This window comes from Labeo rohita, chromosome 16, assembly GCF_022985175.1.
Source record: "Labeo rohita strain BAU-BD-2019 chromosome 16, IGBB_LRoh.1.0, whole genome shotgun sequence".
Lineage (NCBI taxonomy): Eukaryota > Metazoa > Chordata > Actinopteri > Cypriniformes > Cyprinidae > Labeo > Labeo rohita.
Window position 1 is genome coordinate 35952973 of NC_066884.1, and position 22798 is coordinate 35975770.

The window sequence follows — 22798 nt, forward strand, 5'->3', positions numbered from 1 at the left end:
CATTACATTTTTTTTAGAAAAAGTAAGAATTTGACATAAGATTAATGCACACATCTAATAAAATTACAAAAAAACGGGGAAAAAATTCCCTTAAAATTAGTTTATGGGGGTAAATATTGCAGTGGTAAAGTCCATTTGTGTCATCGCTGTGAACTGACCACCATACAGAATATGAAAACTCTAAATTTTTGTTATTGAAAAAATCCCAGAAAATATTAAAATATGATTTTTCTGGTCAATATAATGACTACCTTTTGCATTTTTTACTATTTTACAGCACATTCTTGCATATGTGCCTGTGGCGACATTTCTGCAAAATGGTATTACATTGCTTCTTGTACATTTCGTGGCTCTTTCAACATGAAATGTCTAATGAGCAGCACTAAAAGCATGTTTAGTTTAATCCAAAACAGATGAAAGTGAATCTGGCAACATTTTTTTATATCACAGCAGTTTAAAAATGAAGTGAAATGCCTACACTACACCTACTGATAGTGTTAACAAAAGCAATTTGCTAAATCAAAAATACCATTTTAGTTCGCTTCTAAAAGTCTTTGAGCTTTGCAAGTGCAGTGCTGTACCAGGTGCGCTACCGAGCAAGTTTACTGTATCAGAAAAGCGGTAACACTTTAATAAATTTCATTAATAAATCATTAACAAACATTACATAGTGTTTAACTAATCATTACTTCATACAGGTGTATCTCAATAAATTAGAATGTCATGGAAAAGTTCATTTATTTCAGTAATTCAACTCAAATTGTAAAACTTGTGTATTAAATTAATTCAATGCACACAGACTTAAAGGAACCGTATGTAAGACATTTATTTCAGTTAATCATAAAATGGCCCTGACATGTCACTAGACATTAAGAAATCATGTTCATTTCAAATACTTATATCACTGACAACAGTGGTTCGGCCAGGATATTGTCATTTAAAAGTGAAAGTTGCAGCCCTCAACTGATGTTGATGTTGTCATGTTGAGTTTTGGTCTGAGGCGCCACTCTCCAGCTATCTACCAATCACGAAGTCAGTAGAGTTTCGTCATCCGGGTTGCCAGCTCTGCTCTAGTTACAGCTGCAGCTACGAACGTGTCGGATAAAACATGTATAAAGTTACGAAACCTAAAAGACCTCGTTATGAATCCGAAGTACGTCGTGACAAAGTCCGAAATAAAACAAGGATTTGTATAGGAGATGCCTTTGACAGATGGAGACGGCTGAAAATGGAGAAGAATTTTAAGACAGATGCCAACGTTGCTAATTTTCTCCTGGACAGGTAAGATTCATCTATGTTTGGCTAACTTACTTGTACTTAATGTAAATAGACATTTCAAATATTCGCGACAGTCGAACAAAGGTATATATGTTCGTGCAAAGTAACGTTACGTTAGCGCATATGGAGGAGGTGGCCTTTAGTAAATTTTTGCGACACATAATTACTTCGCAAAACATCTCTCGTGAAGCATAAACATAAGTAACAGAAGAAAAAAAGACATATTGTGTAGGACTCGTCACTTGCCATTGGAAGCTCCTTGTAGCAGCCTATGTTCCTGCGGAATCCTGCAGCTTAGCTGGCAACCTCGAGTCAGGGGGGAGGGGGAGGGGATACGCCGTTCTACAGTATTTTGAAAGTGATTGCAGTACCAGTTTTGGCCACAATCCTACATACGTTTCCTTTAAGTAGTTTAAGTCTTTGGTTATTTTAATTGTGATGAATTTGGCTCACATTTAACAAAAACCCACCAATTCATTATCTCAACAGATTAGAATATGGTGACATGCCAATCAGCGAATCAACTTAAAACACCTGCAAAGGTTTCCTGAGCCTTCAAAATGGTCTCTCAGTTTGGTTCACTAGGCTACACAATCATGGGGAAGACTGCTGATTTGACAGTTGTCCAGAAGACAATCATTCACACCCTTCACAAGGAGGGTAAGCCACAAACATTCATTGCCAAAGAAGCTGGCTGTTCACAGAGTGCTGTATCCAAGCATGTTAACAGAAAGTTGAGATGAAGGAAAAAGTGTGGAAGAAAAAGATGCACAACCAACCGGGAGAAGCGCAGCCTTGAGAGGCTTGTCAAACAAAATCGATTCAAGAATTTGGGTGAACTTCACAAGGAATGGACTGAGGCTGGGGTCAAGGCATCAAGAGCCACCGCACACAGATGTGTCAAGGATTTTGTCTACAGTTGTCGTATTCCTCTTGTTAAGCCACTCCTGAACCACAGACAATGTCAGAGGCGTCCTACCTGGGCTAAGGAGAAGAAGAACTGGACTATTGCCTCTTTTCAATGTGTTTTAAAAAATGATTTTAACAGAAATTATACAATGATTACAAGTTTATTTGTTAATGTACTTTTGAATGCTTACAAATCTCATTAAACTTCAGTTCACATATTGGCTGATGCTCATTTTTACATTTACAAATGTTGTGAAAATATAGCTTAATTAGTCATTTTAAGCACTTCACAAATTATTCATGTTAATATATTCATTAACTCATAATCACAGTCAGTAAAGGTAATATATTTGGTCTTTATTTGTTGTTAAGATTTGTACTATTTGCACATCTTAAAGTGCTCCTATTATGCCTTTTCAAATATGATCTTTCATGCAGTGTGTCATGTAGCTGTATGTGAACATAAACTATCTGCAAAGTTGTGCAGCCGACAGTGCACGATAAATAAAGTTATTGTCTATCAAAAAAAGAGTCGGCTCACATATGATAAAGGATGGAGCATGAAGCGGCTTTCACACCGAATGCGGAAAGCGCTGTGCTATGAAACCCATTCGTTTCAACTGCTTCCGCCGCGCGAGGACGGCTTGTTTCTGCCTCGACCAAAGCGCGCTCTGAAGGGCTGCACTGAACCCAGCGGCCAGTGCAGCGCTTTCCGCGTTCGGTGTGAAAGCCGCCTTAATGCATTATACAATGTTGAAGTTTAGAACATAGAGGTGTGCCCGGTTCGCTTACATAAGCAAATTGCGAGCACGTTCCACGGTAGACGTGCTAACTTGTCGATCAACCACTTCAGCCGTTTCATATGGCTTGAATTGGTATGGTAAAATCGATGCCATCTTTTCTATGTATTGACAAGTATCCAGGGCTGTCAGTCAGTTATGGCAATGGGCGTTTCGTTCTCCGACACGCTGTACGCGGTAGACCAATCATAAAGGACTGCGCCATCTGACCAATCACAGCAGTGAGGGCTCATGGAAAGGAGGGGTTTAGAGAGACTGATTCTTTGAACTGCCTCGCATGAGTCGTTTATGAATCATTTAGAAATGGGGTAAAATTAAATCTATTTTTGGAGAAAACTAAAGTGTTTTTTGACCTTGCATACATGTAAACCTGTTTTGGGAGTCTATTAAAACAATATTAGCAACCTTTAACATGGCATAATAGGAGCACTTTAAATCATTTATTAAAGGAGAACTCCACTTCCAGAACAACAATTCACAAATCATTTGTTCATGTAAGATGTTCATGTCTTTCTGTCTTCAGTCATAAAGAAATTATGATTTTTGAGGAAAACATTTCAGGATTTTTCTCCATATAATGGACTTCACTGGTGCCCCTATTTTGAACTTCCAAAATGTAGTTTAAATGCAGCTTCAAAGGGCTCTAAATGATCCCAGCCGAAGAAGAAGGGTCTTATCTAGCAAAACGATCTGTTGTTTTTGTTTTTTTTGGAAAATAAAAATTTGTATACTTTTTAAGCACAAAAGCTTGTGTAGCACAGGCTCTGGGATGCGCGTTCATGACGCTACGTACTATTGAATCACGTCGAAAGGTCACGCCGAACGCAGGCGGAACCACAGACCCAGTGTTTACAAAGCGAATACGCAAAGACTAAGAAAGTGCAAGTAAGTCAAACGCTGTTTACAAACAAAAAGGTACAACGATGTCGGACGATTCTGAAGTTGTAGGAGAAAAGACAGACTTTATGAGCTGTCATTTTGACTGCAAAAAGCATCCCAAATAACCAGAATTCACCCTATTTTCACATATTTACAAATCATTTATTAATCAATAGTTCATGTTTTTGCAGTACCCAATCTAAAGTTGAGACTATTCATCATTTGTAAATGTTTGAACATTGATTTTGATTTTTTTTTTTTTAGTATCTTTATTGCCATTGGATTTTTAGCTACTGTAACAACGTTTATGTAAAGGGTGGTTAGTTCAGTTTAGCTTAATGCTTGGTAAACACATAACACACATTGTAATTTGGGTGCAAAACATGTTTTTATTACCTCAACACTTACAGGTATACTATTTGTATCATTAAATGATGTTTTATTAACAAGGTTCGGGAGGAGCATGTCAGACACCCAGCCTAATTATCACAAGCTAATCAATGCTACAAATTTAAATACAGCTGACTTGCCTCTATCCATTTGACGGTTTATCAGCATCCCTCCACCACCCCATCTCCTCACTCCGAGTTTTCACTACACCTGGGGGGTTCTCTGGGTTCAAGCCATTCCCGAGCTCGGAGCCCTTCCCCGGACAGCACGCCAAATATGCATTACTATACTCCGGGTAATTATATGTAAGCTTGAACTTGTGAAACAGAATATTCTTTGAATCATACATCAACAGGAGGGGGGAAAAATTTTCAAGAAAATCCTTCATTTTTCATGTATCACAATAATGCAATAAAAACAGACTGAATCATGTTGCCTAGTAATCAGATTGGCCCTGTACACTGCTGACCTGTTACCCAACCCTTAAACCTACCCATACCACCAAACCTGAGCCTAACCTTACTCCTCAATAACAACAGAAGTGTTGTGTATTAACAAAAGCTTTTAATCACTGTATAACATCTGTTAATTAATCATTTGTACATTTTAAAGATGATCATATGAATTAGAAGTTTAATGACATTTATAAGCATTTTAATATACATGAAATGTTAATTATTAGGTAACATTTAATACATTTATTAGTAAACATTAACAATCACATAATTTCACATATCTAGATATGTGAATATATATTAACTAATGATCTGTTAAGCATTACATAATGTTTGTTAATGATTTATTAATAAAAGTTATTATAAAGTGTTACCAAGCGCGTTTTGAGGCTGTAACATAGAACTCTGCATGAAAACACGTCTTTATTAACCAATAATTTGCCCCTGTGATCAGAATTTGTGTGAAAAGGAATAAAAGTTGTTGGTGTTTTATTACCACTAGTTAATTTCAGCTGAAAACGGGAGTGAACTGTATGTACATGTAGACAGAGGTACATTTTCCCAACGAGCCTGTGCTAAAATAGGCATTGCCACGTGATTATAAATCACATGCTGAATTTCCAGCAATATGACTCCTCTATATATTACTGTATGTACTGTTACCATGACATAAAATGACTTCTGCAGTCATATCAATTCAGGTCACAACACCTACCCTTATGAAACACACTACATCAGCTTAGCATCAGGATAATGATGTCTGTGATGACCTTCTGTCTCTTCTTGTTATAAACAGACAGTACTGTTCAGAAACATTCTCACAAATCGTAACATCAGTCCTTTAGTACTGTGAGCCGCAGGCTTTAGAAAGTGCTGTTCTCAAAAAATGTGAGCACATGACAAACTTTGAGCTCTAATTAAGACCACATTCACACCGTTTCCATTATTCAGACAGCTCATAATTAAAACACACATCATTCCAGCAGACCTTGACTGCAGCTTTTACATTTATGAGACGTGTTTTGGTGTGTCTGTGTGTGGGTGGGTGAATATAAAAATGAGGCAGGAGAGAGGATAAATCATCAAACTATGTCTGTGCTGCTGACAGAGAGCAGTACATTCTGATATGACTGTTTGAAGAGTAAAATTACCTGATGGCCCCTCATCCTCTGGAAGTGGCTGATGGTGTCGCTAATGGTGTAAACCCTCACGTGGCCCATATGCAGCCGACCCGATGGGTACGGGAACATAGAGAGGACGTAGAACTTTTTCCGGGAGCTCTAAACATGAAAAAACAAGAGTCATTCTATGTCTTTTCCTTTTTGAAGAAGATTTTTCATGATTTTCCAAACCTGTATGGCTTTCTTCCTTCTGTGGACACAAAAGATACTCTGAAAACTGCTTTAGGTCTCACTGACTTTCAAAATATATACAAAAATACTATGGACGTCAATGGGACTTAGTTCTTTAAAATATCTTCTTTTGTATTCCATTCATATAGATTTATAATGACATAAGGGTGAATAAATGATGTCAGAATTTTCATTTTTGAGTGAACTATCATCATTTCTGAAAAAGCACTTACATAATTCTGATAAAACCCGTGTATTATTTAAGCTGTACTGTACTTTTCATTTGATTACATCATAAAAGATTAATTACAGTTTTTCTCAATTGCTTAAACACATTTCTTGAAATTATATCTCTTTTTTAGAAAACTCCAAACAAAAATCCATAACTTCCAACTTAATTCCCCAAACTTCCTATATTCAGGTCAAAATGAAGCCCTCCACTCAACATGACACACAAACACTTTAAAAAAAAACACACACACTACAACACATTTTTACACACTGATGAGATAAATTAAAAAAAAAAGACATATGGACACAAAGGTGAAAATAAAAATGAGAAAGTCCACAGTTGAAGGTTCATGAGATGTACCTGTGAGCTATTTCAGAGAACTGCTTTATCATTGGTTGATCTACAGTATATTTCCTTCATTGGTGAAAGTCAAGATTCACTTGAACAATTCAGAGCAAATTTACAAAAAGTATAACAAAAATGTGTAGAAATATGATTGACAGTTTACGACAACCAGATCAAAGATTTTGCATTTAATTACTTAGACGATGAGCTAATGGCTTGATGTTTTGAGGGGTAAGACTATTGCACAGAGAACTATATAATACATTTTGACCAACATGACAAATGCAACTGATAATGTAGGAAACCACAGACAAATGTACATAAACAGTTGCATGAATGTACCAAAGCAAACGCAACTTGATCAAAAGAATGAGAAACTTTTTATGATGTGCACAAGTTACTTGACGTGGAGAAATGCACCAAAGCCACTGAGAAAAACCTGTAAGCTGACTTGGTGTGTGATCAATTTTGACTCCTAGTGTATCCACTTGGGTAATTGTGTGATAATTGAGCTCAAACTTTGCAAACTTATTGAATATTGAATTCTGTTTCTTTCTAAATGACCACATGATGTAAGCACTGAGAAATGTAGAGATTTGTGTGTAAAGTTCTGCAGTAACAGTTCACCAAATATAACTCACGTGTCAAAGCAGGGGAATCGTATTTATAGTTTAGGGAAATGGGTGTGTTTTTTTAAAAATGGTGTTATGGTTTTGAAATCTTAGTTAAAAAGACTGGTTATAGTTTTTTAGCAATCGAGAAAAACTGTAAATTGCTCATTTTTTATGCCTTCATTTGATTACAACTGTATCACCATAAATCACGAATCCTGAAAGCTACAACAGACAACACAACATTTCTGAGGAAATCAAACATTATTATTATAATAACAAAACAAAACATTAAAACTATTTACAATAAGTATATCCAGTTAATGTTTTAACTAACATGAACAAACAATGAACAATACATTTATTACAGTATTTATTCATCCTTGTTAATGTTAATTAATGAAAATAACTTGTGATTTTAATAATGCATTAGTAAATGATGAAATTAACATGAACTAAGATGAATAAATGCTGTAGAAGTATTGTTCATTCTTAGTTCATGTTAACTAATGTAGTTAACTAATGTTAACTAATGAACCTCATTGTGAAGTGTTACCCAGGTACCCAACAAATTATTATTACAAAATAAAACATTATTATTTAAAAATAATAAATTCAATATTTTAGAATATTTTAAAAAGTTTTATAAATTCAACTGATTAGATTAGCTAGAATAGATTTTCTTTTTTTATTATTATTATTATTATTATTAAAATGTAATGAAAAATGGAATACACAAAATTAAAAAATAACAATAAAAATAAAAATAATCTTGGGGGGAAAAAAACTGAACAAATTTCATTAAGCTCTAAAAATGTAATGTTTTTTTTTTTTTTTACATTTAAACAAACCAATGGTTAATTGTTCCAATGTTGTAAAAGTTATATGCTTGAATTAATCAAGCTTTCTAATAACTTAAATCTATTTTATTTTTTAAATGGAATATAGAAAAAATTTAACTGAAAAAAAAAAAAAAGAATTTAGGGAAAAACAACTTTTCAGAACTTTGGTGGTACCATGCAACAACGTAATCACTGGTATTTTTGATAGGTACCATAGAGTACATGATAATTATATTCATTTACCATGGTATTTACATGGTAATTTGTTATGCTACAATAAAACATTGTGCAATGGCACTTTTTGGTAACCCACTTGTTGTAACAATATTCAGACCAGATCGTCCTGGTCAAAAACAAGCAAACACATCTAGTCTAACAGCAAATTATAAATCATCAGGTAGTTCCCACAGCAGATCCCTAACGCGAGGCATTCACGTGACTTGTTTAAACGCAGGCTGCTGACCCATGAGACCCGCTTAGGCTCATACATTCAGTCACGCTCTCCACGGCAGTTTTAATGATTCATGACGGCTTTGAAGAAGCGCACCGCACTGGGCAAGCATTAATCAGTGCAGGTCAAAAAGGCCTGAATTATTCAGCAGCTGAAAGAGACAGAGACACGTTTTGGGAGAGAATACATCTCCACTGCATCTCTCCCAGAAGCTTTTCCTTAATCCACTGAATCAGCTTTCAGGTGGGTGGAACTGGAAACTCTGATAAATTTGGTAGATAAACAATTGAGGTCAGTTTTCAGAAATTCGACCCCACTAAAATCTATACGGAGCACAAGAGAAGCATATTTCTTTTTATGAAAAGCACAGTGACTGTACAAGAAACCCGTGGTGTGGTGAGAACATGTGAAAATGAACAGTGTGAGAAAACAATAGAAAGAACCGCTGATGGAAAACAAAGCAGATGGAGCAGGACTGCAGCACATGTCTGGGGAATGAAAGCAAAAGGTGTTAAATGGTCTCGCCTCAGGGTCAGACTATTTTTAGAAGCAATGCCATGAACACCTTCAACCGTCCACAGAAATACCACAGCAGAAACCCATCTTTTTTTCAAACCCAGATTTTTCAAGGGTGTTTGTTATATCGTTTAAAGTAAATATTTCACCAAGAAATGAACATTTGCTCGCCCTCATGCCATCCAAAACGTAGATGAGTTTTTTTGGGTTTTTTTTTAATCAGATTTAGAGAAATGTAGAATTACATCACTTGCTGTGGATACTCTGCAGTGAATGGGCGCCGTCAGAATGAGAGTCCAAACAGCTGATAAAAACATCACAATAATCCACTCCAGTCCATCAATTAACATCTTGAGAAATAAAAAAAGCTGTGTGTTTGTATGAAATAAATCCATCATCAAGGCATCCATAATCCATAATACTGATTTCATTATATTAATTTTTCTGGTCTGCAGAAATATGCACAATTTAGCAAAAACAGTTTAAAACAAATAGGATTTTGATGTTTGAAAACCACAAGAGCAGAACTTTTACACTAGAGGAAGCATTATTATTTTAGCCGGAAACATCAGTTTGAAGTTAAAAACGTAAAAAAAGTTAATAATGGTTTTGTTTCTTATAAATATGCAGCTTTTGGCTTCACAGGATGTTAACTGATGGACTGGAGTGTTGTGGATTACTTGTGTATTATTGTGGTGTTTTCATCAGCTGTTTGGACTCTCATTCTGATGGCACCCATTCACTGCAGATGATCCATTGGTGAGCAAGTGATGGAAAGCTACATTTCTCCAAATCTGATGAAGAATCAAACTCATCTACATGTTGGATTCAGTAAATGTGTTTGCAAATGTTCAGCAAACTTTAATTTTGGGGTGATTTATTTCTGTAAACAACACATGCACTTGCAGATGCAGGCTGTGGTTGAGTCAGTCTAGCTGGAAGACTTTTAGAGACACTTAAAACTAAAGTGCAAAAGACATGAGAAGGTGTGCACACACTGATTTGTTTGCTGTGGCATAGTGGCAGCATAACGTCAGAAATGGCAGGGTGTTACAACTGTCCTGATATCAGAATAAAGTAAAAGCTTTCATTAGGGGTTCAAGCGTAACCGTAGCGTCGCCACGTAAAACTGATCGTGCAGACCAAACTGTAAGTCGTAGAGACTTGAAACTTGAAGTACCCCAATTGGCCTTACGTTACAATGCAGGCTCAAGTGTCTTATGTTGTTGGAATCCTTGGACAAAACAAAGATTTATTTGAAAAACCTACTTTTGCGAACTAGTCATAGGTTTTTCACCCGATCAGAACCAAACCAATGTAGGAAGTGAATAGCAATAATTATCAAAAAAAAAAAAAAAAAGTTGAACTTTCGTCTCACTGTCGCAAAGGGATGCCAAAACGTTGGAATGGGGCAGGGCCACTTTTAGTAAAAAGCCTATAACTCCTGAAGGGAACGAGATATCAAACTCACAACATTTATGACAGAGCTCAATCTGAGGTCACAGGAAAAAAATTGCAGAGCTTTGCCACTTAGTGGCACTATAAGAGGGATGTTACCCAGTTCGTAGAACGGGAAGGAGGAGGCGGGAACTGGCGAACATTTAAAGACTTTAATAATAAAATAAACAAACACAAAAGTAAATCGTCAGCCCCTCACGGACGACTGCCGCACACAAACACAAAATAAAGTCCAGGCCTGGTCCTCTCTTGTCTTTCATTGTCATCACTCCTCCTTTTATCCTTCTGGAGCTTATCATTATACTCCACCAGCCTCGTTCCGTTCCCACGGCTCTCTGCCCCGCCCCACTCGTTACATAGGAAAACACATAAAATGGCTATAACTGTATAACCCATTATTCTATCAACATGAAAATCGCTGAGCACGGTCTTGATCCAAAGTGCCACAAGATTCTACAAGGACATTTGCATATCTCAAAAAACATGGCCGCCATTGGCCAACAAATTTTGAGCATCTGTTAGACAAGATTAACGGTGGCCGATTGGAACAAAACTCGGTGGGCCTGTTTGACTCATAGCCCCAAAGGTCTGAGAGAAATTTAAAAGAAATCGGCCACTGGGGATGATATTGCATTTTTTAAGGCCGTAAACATAAGCCGTAAATGATATTTATATCATACGATATAACTCCACATTCTGGACAACTTTGCCTCTAAAACCACTGCTGTCAATCAAATCGTTTGTTAAAGGAGAAGTTCACTTCCAGAACAAAAATTTACAGATAATGTACTCGCTCCCTTGTCATCCAAGATGTTCACGTCTTTCTTTCTTCAGTCATAAAGAAATTATGTTCTTTAAGGGGAACATTTCAGCATTTTTCTCCATATAATGGACTGATATGGTGCCCCGAGTTTGAACTTTCAAAATGTAGTTTAAATGCGGCTTCAAATGATCCCAAATGCAGTTGTAAACGATCCCAGCCGAGGAAGAAGGGTCTCGGCTGGGATCTAGCGAAACGATCGGTTATTTTCATAAAAATAATACAATTTATATATTTTTTTAATCTCAAACGCTTGTCTTGTCTTGCTCTGCCTGAACTGTTTTTTTCATGACAGTTCGGGTATGTTGAAAAACTCCAATCGTATTTTCTCCCTCAACTTCAAAAATCATTTCAAAATCATCCTACATCGCTGTAGAAGTACCGACCCAGTCTTTGCAAAGTGAACATGCAAAGAAGATCAAACACCCTTAACAAAAAAGGTAAAACAGCGATATAGGAAGATTTCGAAGTTGAGGGAGAACATGAGATGGGAGTTTTTCGACATACACTAACTGACATGAACCAGAAAAAAACAGTTCATGCAGAGTAAGACAAGATGAGCATTTGACATTAAGAAGTATATAAATTGTATTATTTTTATGAAAATAACAGATCATTACACTAGATAAGACCCTTCTTCCTCAACTGGAATTGTTTACAACCACATTTGGGATCATTTGGAGCTGCATTTAAACTGCATTTTGGAAGTTCGGAAGAGAAGAGAAATGTTTCCCTCAAAAAAACTATTTCTTTATGGCTGAAGAAAAAAAGACATGAACATCTTGGATGACATCAAGGGGGTGAGTACATTACCTGTAAATTTTTGTTCTGGAAGATGAACTTCTCCTTTTGAATGATTGAGAAGATGTAAAAAACCTACTAGTCCTAGGTTTTTTCTGGGAAAAAAAAAAAACTGCAGTACAATTCTCTGGACTCTCTAGGCCAGGGGTGCCCAAACTCTGTCTTTGTGGGCCGGTGTCCTGCAGGGTTTAGCTCCAACCCTGATCAAACACACCTGATCCAGCTAATCAAGCTCTTATTAGGCATACCCTAAACTTCCCGGCAAGTGTGTTGAGGTAAGTTGGAGCTAAACTCTTCAGGACACTGGCTTTCCAGGATCGAGTTTGGGCACCCCTGCTCTAGGCCAAAAATAATCCAAAAATGTAAAAAATTTACCCTTTGGAAAGCTATTACTGGGTCATTTAGAAAAGGGGTCTGTTCAAATTTACCCAAAATCCTATAAAGCTGAAAGGAAAACTCAAAACTTCATTGGTAAGAGCATATGCGACGGGTGATTCTAAACAAGTATGCAAAGTTAGGAGATCGGACCACAGCTGGTGCTATAACAGTTAAAAAGGATTCACTGGAATATAGAAAAACACTGTATTTCTATGGTAAATGACCTGGATTTGCCAAAAAATTAATTTTTAATAATTGATTTAGGTGGGTACAACCTTGCTAAATAATATGTAATATCTTTTTCCTTACCTGCTTAAATGCCTTAAAGGGGTCATCGGATGCCCATTTTCCACAAGTTGATATGATTCTTTAGGGTCTTAATGAAAAGGTTATAATATACTTTAGTTAAAAATTCTCAATGGTTGTGTAAAACAACACCCTTTTTACCTTGCCAAAATCAGCTCTGCAAAAATCATCTCATTCTGGTCAAGGCTGCTTTAAATGCAAATGAGCTCTGCTCGCCCCGCCCCTCTCTTCTCGCTGTGGAGTGACGAGCCTGTTTACATCAGCTGCATTTAGCTACGTTTAGCCACTAAACTTGCTAACTATTACATTATAGGGTAGATTTGTACTTACACTGCCAACACACATTAATGTTCAAACAACATGAAAAAGTGAACTTAGCATCCGATGACCCCTTTAAGCACTTAAACCCCGGTAATCGCTGATTGCAGCTATATCTATTCAAGTAATTTGGGATATATTATTTTTATTATTATTTCTTATTAGTTGGGAAAAATATGCATGATTTATTTATGAATAAAAAAAATGCATGATATTTGTAAAAAAAATAAAAATAAAAAAACATAACTTTTAAGGCTTAAGTGTAATAAAAATAAATGTTCTTTTATATTTTCTTGAAAATTGTATAAATGTTTTTCAAACCATAAGAAACATTTCTAGAAGAATATGTTTCTAATAACTAGGCAAGTATTTTAAACTAGATTTTTTCCTTTATCATGAACACTTTTATTTATTACTGACCCATATATGAATAATATCTATTTTGCAATGAACATTACATTACTTGGGGTCAAAACCAGCCAAAGATTCTCCAGAATTTAAGATAAGGGGACAAAAACATTTTTTTTAATAATATCGCAAACTTAGTACCCCTGTTTTTAATTTATAGACAATGTACATTATGTGATTGTTGTGTGAAAGCATGTATACCTCCTTCAAGCAGCATTAAACGATCTGTATAGCTTCTGTTCCACCTTTGTAGTAAAAAGATGACTTTTGTTAATGTCGATCAAATGACTTTGGTAACAGTCTATAGTATTCTGATTGATCGAAGTGTTGGTTAAATTTAACAAGACAACACAGGTAATTATAAAAACTGCACCTACAAAGGTAAGAAAATCAATTCCAGTGGGCAAATATTGAAAAAAAAAAAAAAAAAAAAAAATTCTAACCCTGCTCATAATCAATGACAATCAACAGTTTCATATTGTTTTGCCATTTCGGTTTCAGTTCATTCCCTCATAAAAGAATTTAAACACAACTTTGTACCTTTTACTAATACTGATACTGAATTAAACTGTAATGTGATTAATCTGTGGGTCGGTTGGTTGGATGGATAAAATCTGATCCATGTACAACTAGAACTGAGCTTTCAGTCTTTAAATGGTTCCATTAACAAATACAACGGCAGCAAACACATGAAGTGAGGGATGTGATGGAGACACACATCCTCACGACAGCAGACCACTCTCTCCTACTGAACACAACAACAAGGCTTAAAAGCCAACAGAGACCAACCTACAAACCTGAACAAAAAGCAGCTTCTCTGTAAGATTAATGCTTTAGAATCCAGACGTCTCTTTTCTCACACATACAAAGGTTTTCCTCAGCGAGGTGGAAGCGATTCTTTGAATGAAAATCTCAAGGGAGAGACACTTCAAAGCAAAAACATGGCACACTGTAACTGTACAGGCTGTAGGGAGAAAATATCCTCCTGTTGCCTGTAAAAAGAGAATTTATAATGGATTTTACATTTCTCTTTTAATACAAAGACAGTTGATAAGGTCTAGAAATGTATTATAAAAATGGACCATATGACTTGTCCATGTCGCCTACATTGGGGAAAAATACAGCACTATTGCTAGGGATTTTATCACAACATTTTTTTTTTTGTGTGTGTTCTGTTTACTTCTCATATTTAAAATTTACTTTAAATTTTATTTGTGTTAGGGCTTCATGAATCATATTCATTGCATTAACTGAAAAAGCATGGGTGGAATTTTTGTTTTCAGCATTATTTGCATAAGCCTGAATTGGGAGATTGTTAATATTAAGGGTTAATAATGCATTTTTAAGTAAAAGGGAAGACTCTTTGGTGTTTACTTATGTTTGCCATTTAAAGATTTACTATTGTTGAAGACTAGAGCTTGTGGTCAGGTTGTGGGATGGTTATATGATGACTACGGTGTTTTTTGCTTCATTCATTTGCTTTTGGTGTGTTCATGTCCTGCTGGGAAGTCAGTATTTATGACATATTGTAATTACAACATCAGATGCTTTCAAGCCACTTTGGTCACCTTTTCGGTTCAAAAAGATTTTTAACTCTACTTCTACAAAATGATGAATAAAGAATGTGCATCACATGTGTTTTTGCTTTGTTTTTATTCAGTTATAAAGGTGCTGTAAAATTAATTGTTATGTGTTGTATCATTATTGTACAGTACTATTTATCTTATTTACAAGCAACGTAGCTGGTCTTATTGTAAATGGGGAAGAAAATACTAATTTTATTAAATTCAACAAATTTACAGTCAATAACAGACGTTGCATAAATTGCGTCCATCACGTTTTCTTACTAACACAAACCTACTCAGAAACTCTGTGCATACAGAAAATCAGTTTTTTACTTGTAATAATTACTTTGTGGTGGCCTAATATGAGTTCAACTCATATATACTATCTTTCTGACTTATTCACGCCATTGAAAAACTTTGAATGCAAAATAAATTTTGAGTAAATTTTCATTTTTTTCCTCTCGGTGTATCAGAGCTTTAGTTTAAGTTTGTTCAAAATTCACATTTTGTGTGAATCGTTTTATATACTTTGTTTGCTTTTCTTTATTCTGTTTTTATTTGGTAACAGATTAGGGAACACACTATTAAACAGACACTTATTTGCATGCTTAGAACAAGCATAATGGCTGTTTATTAGTACTTATAAAGCATATTTTAATGCCTGACCATATTCTAGATCTTTAACGTGTTACCTTATTTATTTATTGTTTGTTTGTTATTTTCAGATGAATAAGTCAATAGGGTAAACTATTTAACTAATAGATATCACCAAACGTCATGGTGTGTGTGTGCGTGTGCGTGTTTGTTCACTACTCACTACTGTGTGTGTGTACTTCGATGGGTTAAACGCAGAGCACAAATTCCGAGTATGGGTCACCATACTTGGCCAAAAAAAAATAAAAAAATAAAAATTAAGTACGACTTTTGCCTCAATAAACTCCTAATTTGCTGCTTGTTAATAGTAAGGTAGTTCAGCTCAGACATTAGGTAGGATTAGGGATGTAGAAAATGGTAATGGAAAATATGTGCTTTATAAGTACTAATAAACAGCCTATATGCTAGCAATATGCATGCTAATAAGCAGCTAGTTAACAGTGTGAATTGGTCCCTATTCTAAAGTGTTACCAAATCCACAAATCTGAATACTGGACAAATCCTGGTACAACATTCAACAGTTCCATTTTGATGTAATGATTTTAGGAAAAAAACCTTATGTAAATGTTACAGTACATCTGAAAACATTACAGTTTTCTATGTGAATATCTGTCAAAATGTAATGTGGTCAAAGCTGCATTTTCAGCATCATTACTCCAGTCATTACAGTGCCACATGATCCTTCAGAAATCATTCTAATATGCTGATTTGCTCAAGAAAGATTTTTGATTATTATCAGTGTTGAAAACAGTTGTGCTGCTGAACATTTATGCAGAAAACATCATATGTAACCCTGGACCACAAAATAAGTGTCAGTTTTTTGAAACTGAGATTCATACATAATCTGAAAGCTGAATAAATAAGTTATCCATTGATGTATGGTTTGTTAGGATAGTGCAATGTTTGGCAAAAATACAACTATTTGAAAATCTTGAATCTGAGGGTGCAAATTGAGTACTTTATAATGCATATTACTAATTTACAGTGGGAAATTTACAAAATATCTTCATGGAACATGATCTTTACCTAATATCCAAATGATTTTTGGCATAAAAGAAAAATCGATAAGTTTGACACATACAATGTATTTTTGGCTATTGCTACAAATATACCTGTGCTACTTATGACTGGTTTTGTGGTCCAGGGTCACATATACTACAATTCAAATGTTTGGGGTATGTTTTTGTGCGTGTTTAATAGAAACTAATGCTTTTACTCAGCAAAAATACACTAAATTGATCAAAAGTGACATTTTGACACCTTTTGAAAATTAAAAATATTTCCACAAAATATTAAGCACCAAAAACTGTTTATAACATTGATAATAAGAAGAATCATTACTAGCACCAACAATAATTAAGCAGCAAATCAGCATATTAGAATGATTTCTAAAGGATCATGTGACACTGAAGACTTGAGTAATGATGCTGAAAATTCAGCTTTGATCACAAATTACAGTTTAACATATATTCACATTTAAAATCGTTCTTTTAAAATGTAATAATATTTCACAATATTACTGTTACTGTAATTTAAATCAAATAAATGCTGCTTCATTAAAAACATTTTAAAATCAGAATGTTTCCAAACTTTTGACTAGTACTGTCTCTACCTTATTTTTTCCCGTAAGAGTGGGTGCAGCCATTTGTAATTTTTTTGTGTCTGGCTTCTGGTCTCATCCACTTGCAGCTATTTTTAGCTGCACAAAAAGCTTGTTTGCTGCTTTGCTTCTCGTTATTTCCCTATAGTGGATTATGAACCGGACGTCTAACACATTACCAGAAAACAGCTTACTTCCACATTGAAAAATAAGGTGGATATATTCACCATTTGTGTTCAGAGGAAAGAAAGTCATACAAGTTTAGAACTACATAATGATTAGACTAAAACAAAATCCCGGTTAACTTTGTCTACTGACAGTTAGCTGTTGTTTTGAGCATCTTCCCACATGTGATCCTGGACCACAAAACCAGTCTTATGCTCCACGTGCATTTTTGTGGCAATAGCCAAAAATACGTCAAATTTATAGATTTTTCTTTCATGCCAAAAATCATTAGGATATTACATAACGATCATGTTCCATGAAGATATTTTGTAAATTTCCTACCGTAAATATATCAAAACTTAATTTTTGATTAGTAATATGCAGTGCTAAGAACTTGGACAACTTTAAAGGCGATTTTCTCTATATTTAGATTTTTTGCAGATTTTCAAATAGCTGTACCTTGGCCAAATATTGTCCTAACAAATCATACATCAACGGAAAGCTTATTTATTTAGCTTTCAGATGATGTATGAATCTCAATTTCGAGAAATGTACACTTATGACTGGTTTTATGGTCCAGGGTCACATATTAGGTCTTCATGATGTAAATTACCTGATCCGCTGCATCTTTCTGCCATTGTTCCTGTATGCGCCCGTGCCACCATTGCTCCACCTGACGCCGCGTCTCCGCCTTATAGTCCCGCTCCCACACCCCCGATTCGCTGAAAAGACTGCGGACGCTGACCCTGATCAGACGGGCATCGAGCAGCGGCCTCCGCGGGCACACGCCAACCCTCCACACAGTGAGCAGCATGAGTCTGGGGAACATACAATCAACGATTAAACCGGGTAACAAAAGATTACAGTACTGCTATACACACACAGTCAAAAGGAGAACAATAACAGCATGGACTGATGATGAATGCCAACACATTATACATATATATATATATATATATAGAACTTCTTATAAATCATTATCCTTCATTTAAACTAATATGGTAGATATGGTGTATTGTGCACAGATGTCTGTTCTGTTAGTGAAACAAATAGACTCGGATACATTTGCACAGTAACTATGGCAACATGAGATAGTGTAAGGTGGAAATAAACCTGTCCCCTTGGAAACAAATGTTTTAACACCTACAAAAAGTTCTAAATTGGTCACATTAAAGATTTAAATAATTCATCAGTATAAAGACAACGCACGTGGGAGTTTTATCAAAATGTTTAAAAAAGAAAAAGAAAAAGAAGAGTTACTTTCTTGGTTTCCTGTAGTTTGTTTTGGGACACATTCCATCAGGATTTAGTGGTTCCAACAAGCCACCAATAGAAGGCAACCAGTTACGCTGCCGTTCAAAAATTTGGGATCATTACGATTTTTAATGTTTTTTAAAGAAGTCTTTTTTGCTGATCAAGGCTGCATTTATTTGATTAAAAGTACAGAAAAAAACAGTAATATTGTGAAATAGTATTGCAATTTAAAATAGTGTTTTTCTATTTGAATATAATTTATTACTGTGATTTCAAAGCTGAATTTTCAGCATCATTACTACAGTCTTCAGTGTCACATGACCCTTCAGAAATCATTTGAGGTCATTCTAATAAATCTGTGTCATTTGGGTCCTTCATTTAAATGTGTTTAGAATGGCTTTAAAAATAAAAATTCAGCCATTTTATTCCTGTATATTATAATATTCATTATGTTTTGTACAATGTCTTTATTGTTCAGTATAGAGGAAAACTAGTTTTAATAAACGGCCTTTTAATATATGTATTGTAACTTAAATACACATACGTGTTAGAAAATGAAAATGTATTTTAGATGTAAATCTGTCAATCCTCAAATTACCATCAAATTGTTCCGCTTTTTAATAAGGAAAGTGATTTTAAGGCGCGTCATCAATCGGCCATATTGGTGTCAGTAAATGTAAACAATGCCACTGAACCAAACGAAATATTTTGCTGATTATTGCTGCCGAAAATGATCATTAATTGTCATGTTTTGGGCTGTACTGATCCCGGAAAACACTTGGAAAGCTATAACAAATCAAGGAGAAGACTGCAAAAAACTGTCTGAGGAACAAAAGGCATTTGTGGTTGCCCAAACTAAACCAGGATTTCCAGAGCAATAATCTTGACAACATTCGTGTTTGTTCTTATCATTTCCGGTCAGCTAGGTGAAATATCAGGCTAATATCTTAACTAATACTGCAAGTATGCGTCTTTACCACCTACTGACTTTAGTTTGTCAAAATATCGCACCCTTTCCTGCTTACAAAGTCATTCTCTATAAGATTTAGCAGCTTCTACACGTTTTTTCCATGGTTTAGACAGCATAAATTAGCATAACAACTTATTCAGTAGTGCAGTCCACGCTGTTGTTTACATCCGAGTATTGCCAGTACCGCCGCGCATCCGGGTATCTGACCACACCGTGACGTAAGTGCAACCCCTCAATAAGGCATTACATGATGAAAATAGTAATAATAATTTTACAGTCACATCAACATTGTTGTTAATTTCTGACCCTCATCCGAAAATATATTTAAATCAACGTATTAATGTAGCATTATGCAACGCAACTTCTTAACGCTTAAGCATGTGTATCAGCTATTTGGATTTTGTTTTTATAAGCAATGACCTAGTTATCAAACGCCTGCTAATGTGACGCACACGAGGCTACTGAGAACTATGGTGTACGGCTCCATTAGGGTGAGATGTTAGAGGACAGAAGTGTTTCTGTCAGCCGCCCACCAGCTCACACACACTCAAGGTCTCATGTTTGTGGAAAAGAAGTGAGGGAGAATAAGCAGTGTCCCGTTGCTATGGTTACCCGTCTTCCAATGAGGAAGATTCATTGTGATCTTGGACTCCAGTGTGAATTTCAAAGACAACACAATGTTCAATGTGATAATGAGTGTTAAAATAGCCACGCTAACTCATATGGATATGTGCGCGTCAGGTCTAACGCATTTGGATGCGCCAAATTGTTTTTAACAAAACTGCAATCGCTGTAAGTAATAAAGCCAGTATTTCTAGCAGGAGATGATGTGCAGATATAAAGACATCAGATGTAAGACGTTACAGCTGAAGAATAGAGAACATGAGTCACATTATACTTACGCGACAAACAACGAAACCTATACAGATGTGCTGCGTTCTGTAATCGATATTATATATCCATTCAAAACGTCATTGTGGTGCCGCACTAATACACGATACACTCATCTGACAGGTTCACACCGCTACATGGGCGCCGCCATCTTGCTCAAATATCTCAAACTTTATTTAAACATCAGCGCACGATGATTCAGGAACGATAGCGATAGCGTGTAGAATTCATAATTCTAATAACCTTAAATACTTGGAAGCATTCCACACTGGCATTCTCTTCTAAATATAGTGGAAATGCTTTCTATGTTGTTTTATTGCTTGTAAAGAATGTGCTTTTGGACAATAAGCGAATCATTATGCTACTTCTTAGCCTATAGGAGAAGTATGAATGAAATTCTGGCATCCCTGCTAAAAAAAAAAAAAAAAAAAGAAAGAAAGAAAACACAAACCATCAAAGAAATTCTGAAGGTTTTTACTGCAAATACCCTAACAACCTATTAACTTTTTGACCATTAAAACCATTGAAAAAAATGGTTTCCTGTAGTTTGTTTTAGAACATAATCCATCAGGATTTAGTGGTTTTAACAAGCCACCAATAGAAGGAAACCAATTACGCTGCTGTTCAAAAGTTTGGGATCATTAAGATTTTTAATGTTTTTTAAAGAAGTTTTATTTTGCTGATCAAGTGTGCATTTATTTGATTAAAATACAGAAAAAACAGTAATATTGTGAAATATTATTGCAATTTAAAATAGTGTTTTTCTATTTGAATATACTTTAAAATAGAATTTATTTCTGTGATTTCAAAGCTGAATTTTCAGCATCACTACTCCAGTCTTCGGTGTCAGATGATCCTTCAGAAATCATTCTAAAATGTTGGAAACTTTTTTTGGGGGGAGGGGGCAATAGACAATAGACAATTTTTTCTAACAATATACACTACTGTTCAAAGTTTTGGGGTCAGTAATTTTCTTAGCTTAAAAGAAATTAATACTTTTATTCAAGGATGTGTTAAATTGATAAAAAGTGACAGTAAAGACTTATATTGTTGGAAAATATTTCTATTTTGAATAACTGCTGTTCTTTTAAACTTTTTATTTATCAAAGAATCCTGAAAAAGTATCACAGGTTCCAAAAAAATATTAAAGGAGTCAACGAATGCCCATTTTCCAGTTGATATGATTCTTTAGGGTCTTAATGAAAAGTCTATAATATACTTTGGTTAAAAATTCTCACTGGTTGTGTAAAACAACACCCTTTTTACCTTGCCAAAATGAGCTCTGCAAAAATCATCTTATTCTGGTCGAGGCTGCTTTAAATGTTAATGAGCTCTGCTCGCCCCGCCCCTCTCTTCTCTCTGTGGAGTGACGAGCCTGTTTACTTTAGCCGCGTTTAGCCGCTAAACTTGCTAACTAGCATGTTATTAGGAAAGGTGATTGCAGAGATTCATAAAAAAAAACCTTGCACTCACTTCTGCTGTTAAGTGAAGCTGGATCACAAATGATTTGCGCAAACATTTATGTAGATCGGGAGGCGCATTCCTTTCAGAAACAAACTTAATCCACTGCATCTTCAGCGGCTCAGATGTCGGGAGTAAATGACGACCACTATGTTCATTATTACATTTGCTCCAGCATTTAAACAAAGCTGATTTAGGGTGGGTCTGAGGTAAGACGCTCATGTCAATCAACTATCGTGGGAGCGGCCTCTGTCGGTGCATCTGAGAATGGCTCGATTTGAAAAAGGGAATATTATTTTTACAGATTAATTAAAAACCACTGCATGGATTTTTATCATTATAGGGTAGATTTGTACATACACTGACAACACACATTAATGTTCAAACAACATGTAAAAGTGAACTTAGCATCTGATGACCCCTTTAAGCAGCACAACTATTTACAACATTGATAATAAATCAGGATATTAGAATAATTTCTGAAGGATCATGTGACACTGAAGACAGAAGTAATGATGCTGAAAATTCAGCTTTGATCACAGAAAAAATATATATTTTAAAGTATATTAAAATAGAAAACTGTTGTTTTATATTGCAATATTATTTCTTTTTTTTCTGTATTTTTGATCAAATAAATGGAACTCTGATGTGCATAAGAGACTTCTTTAAAAAAAACATGAAAAAACTTA

General features: G+C 35.3%; 1 protein-coding gene across 1 annotated transcript in view; it reads right to left on the reverse strand.

Annotated features, from left to right (window-relative positions):
- Nucleotides 1-20804, reverse strand: part of lars2 (leucyl-tRNA synthetase 2, mitochondrial) — a 97311-nt gene extending 76507 nt beyond the window's left edge. The window contains exons 1-3 of the mRNA XM_051132052.1: nt 20660-20804; nt 18147-18351; nt 5863-5991 (exon numbers count right to left, since the gene is read on the reverse strand). Coding sequence (XP_050988009.1) covers nt 5863-5991; nt 18147-18347 — 330 coding nt within the window. The 5' untranslated portion in view covers nt 18348-18351; nt 20660-20804. The remainder of the gene's footprint in view (nt 1-5862; nt 5992-18146; nt 18352-20659) is intronic.
- Between the last annotated feature and the right edge of the window lie 1994 nt (nt 20805-22798).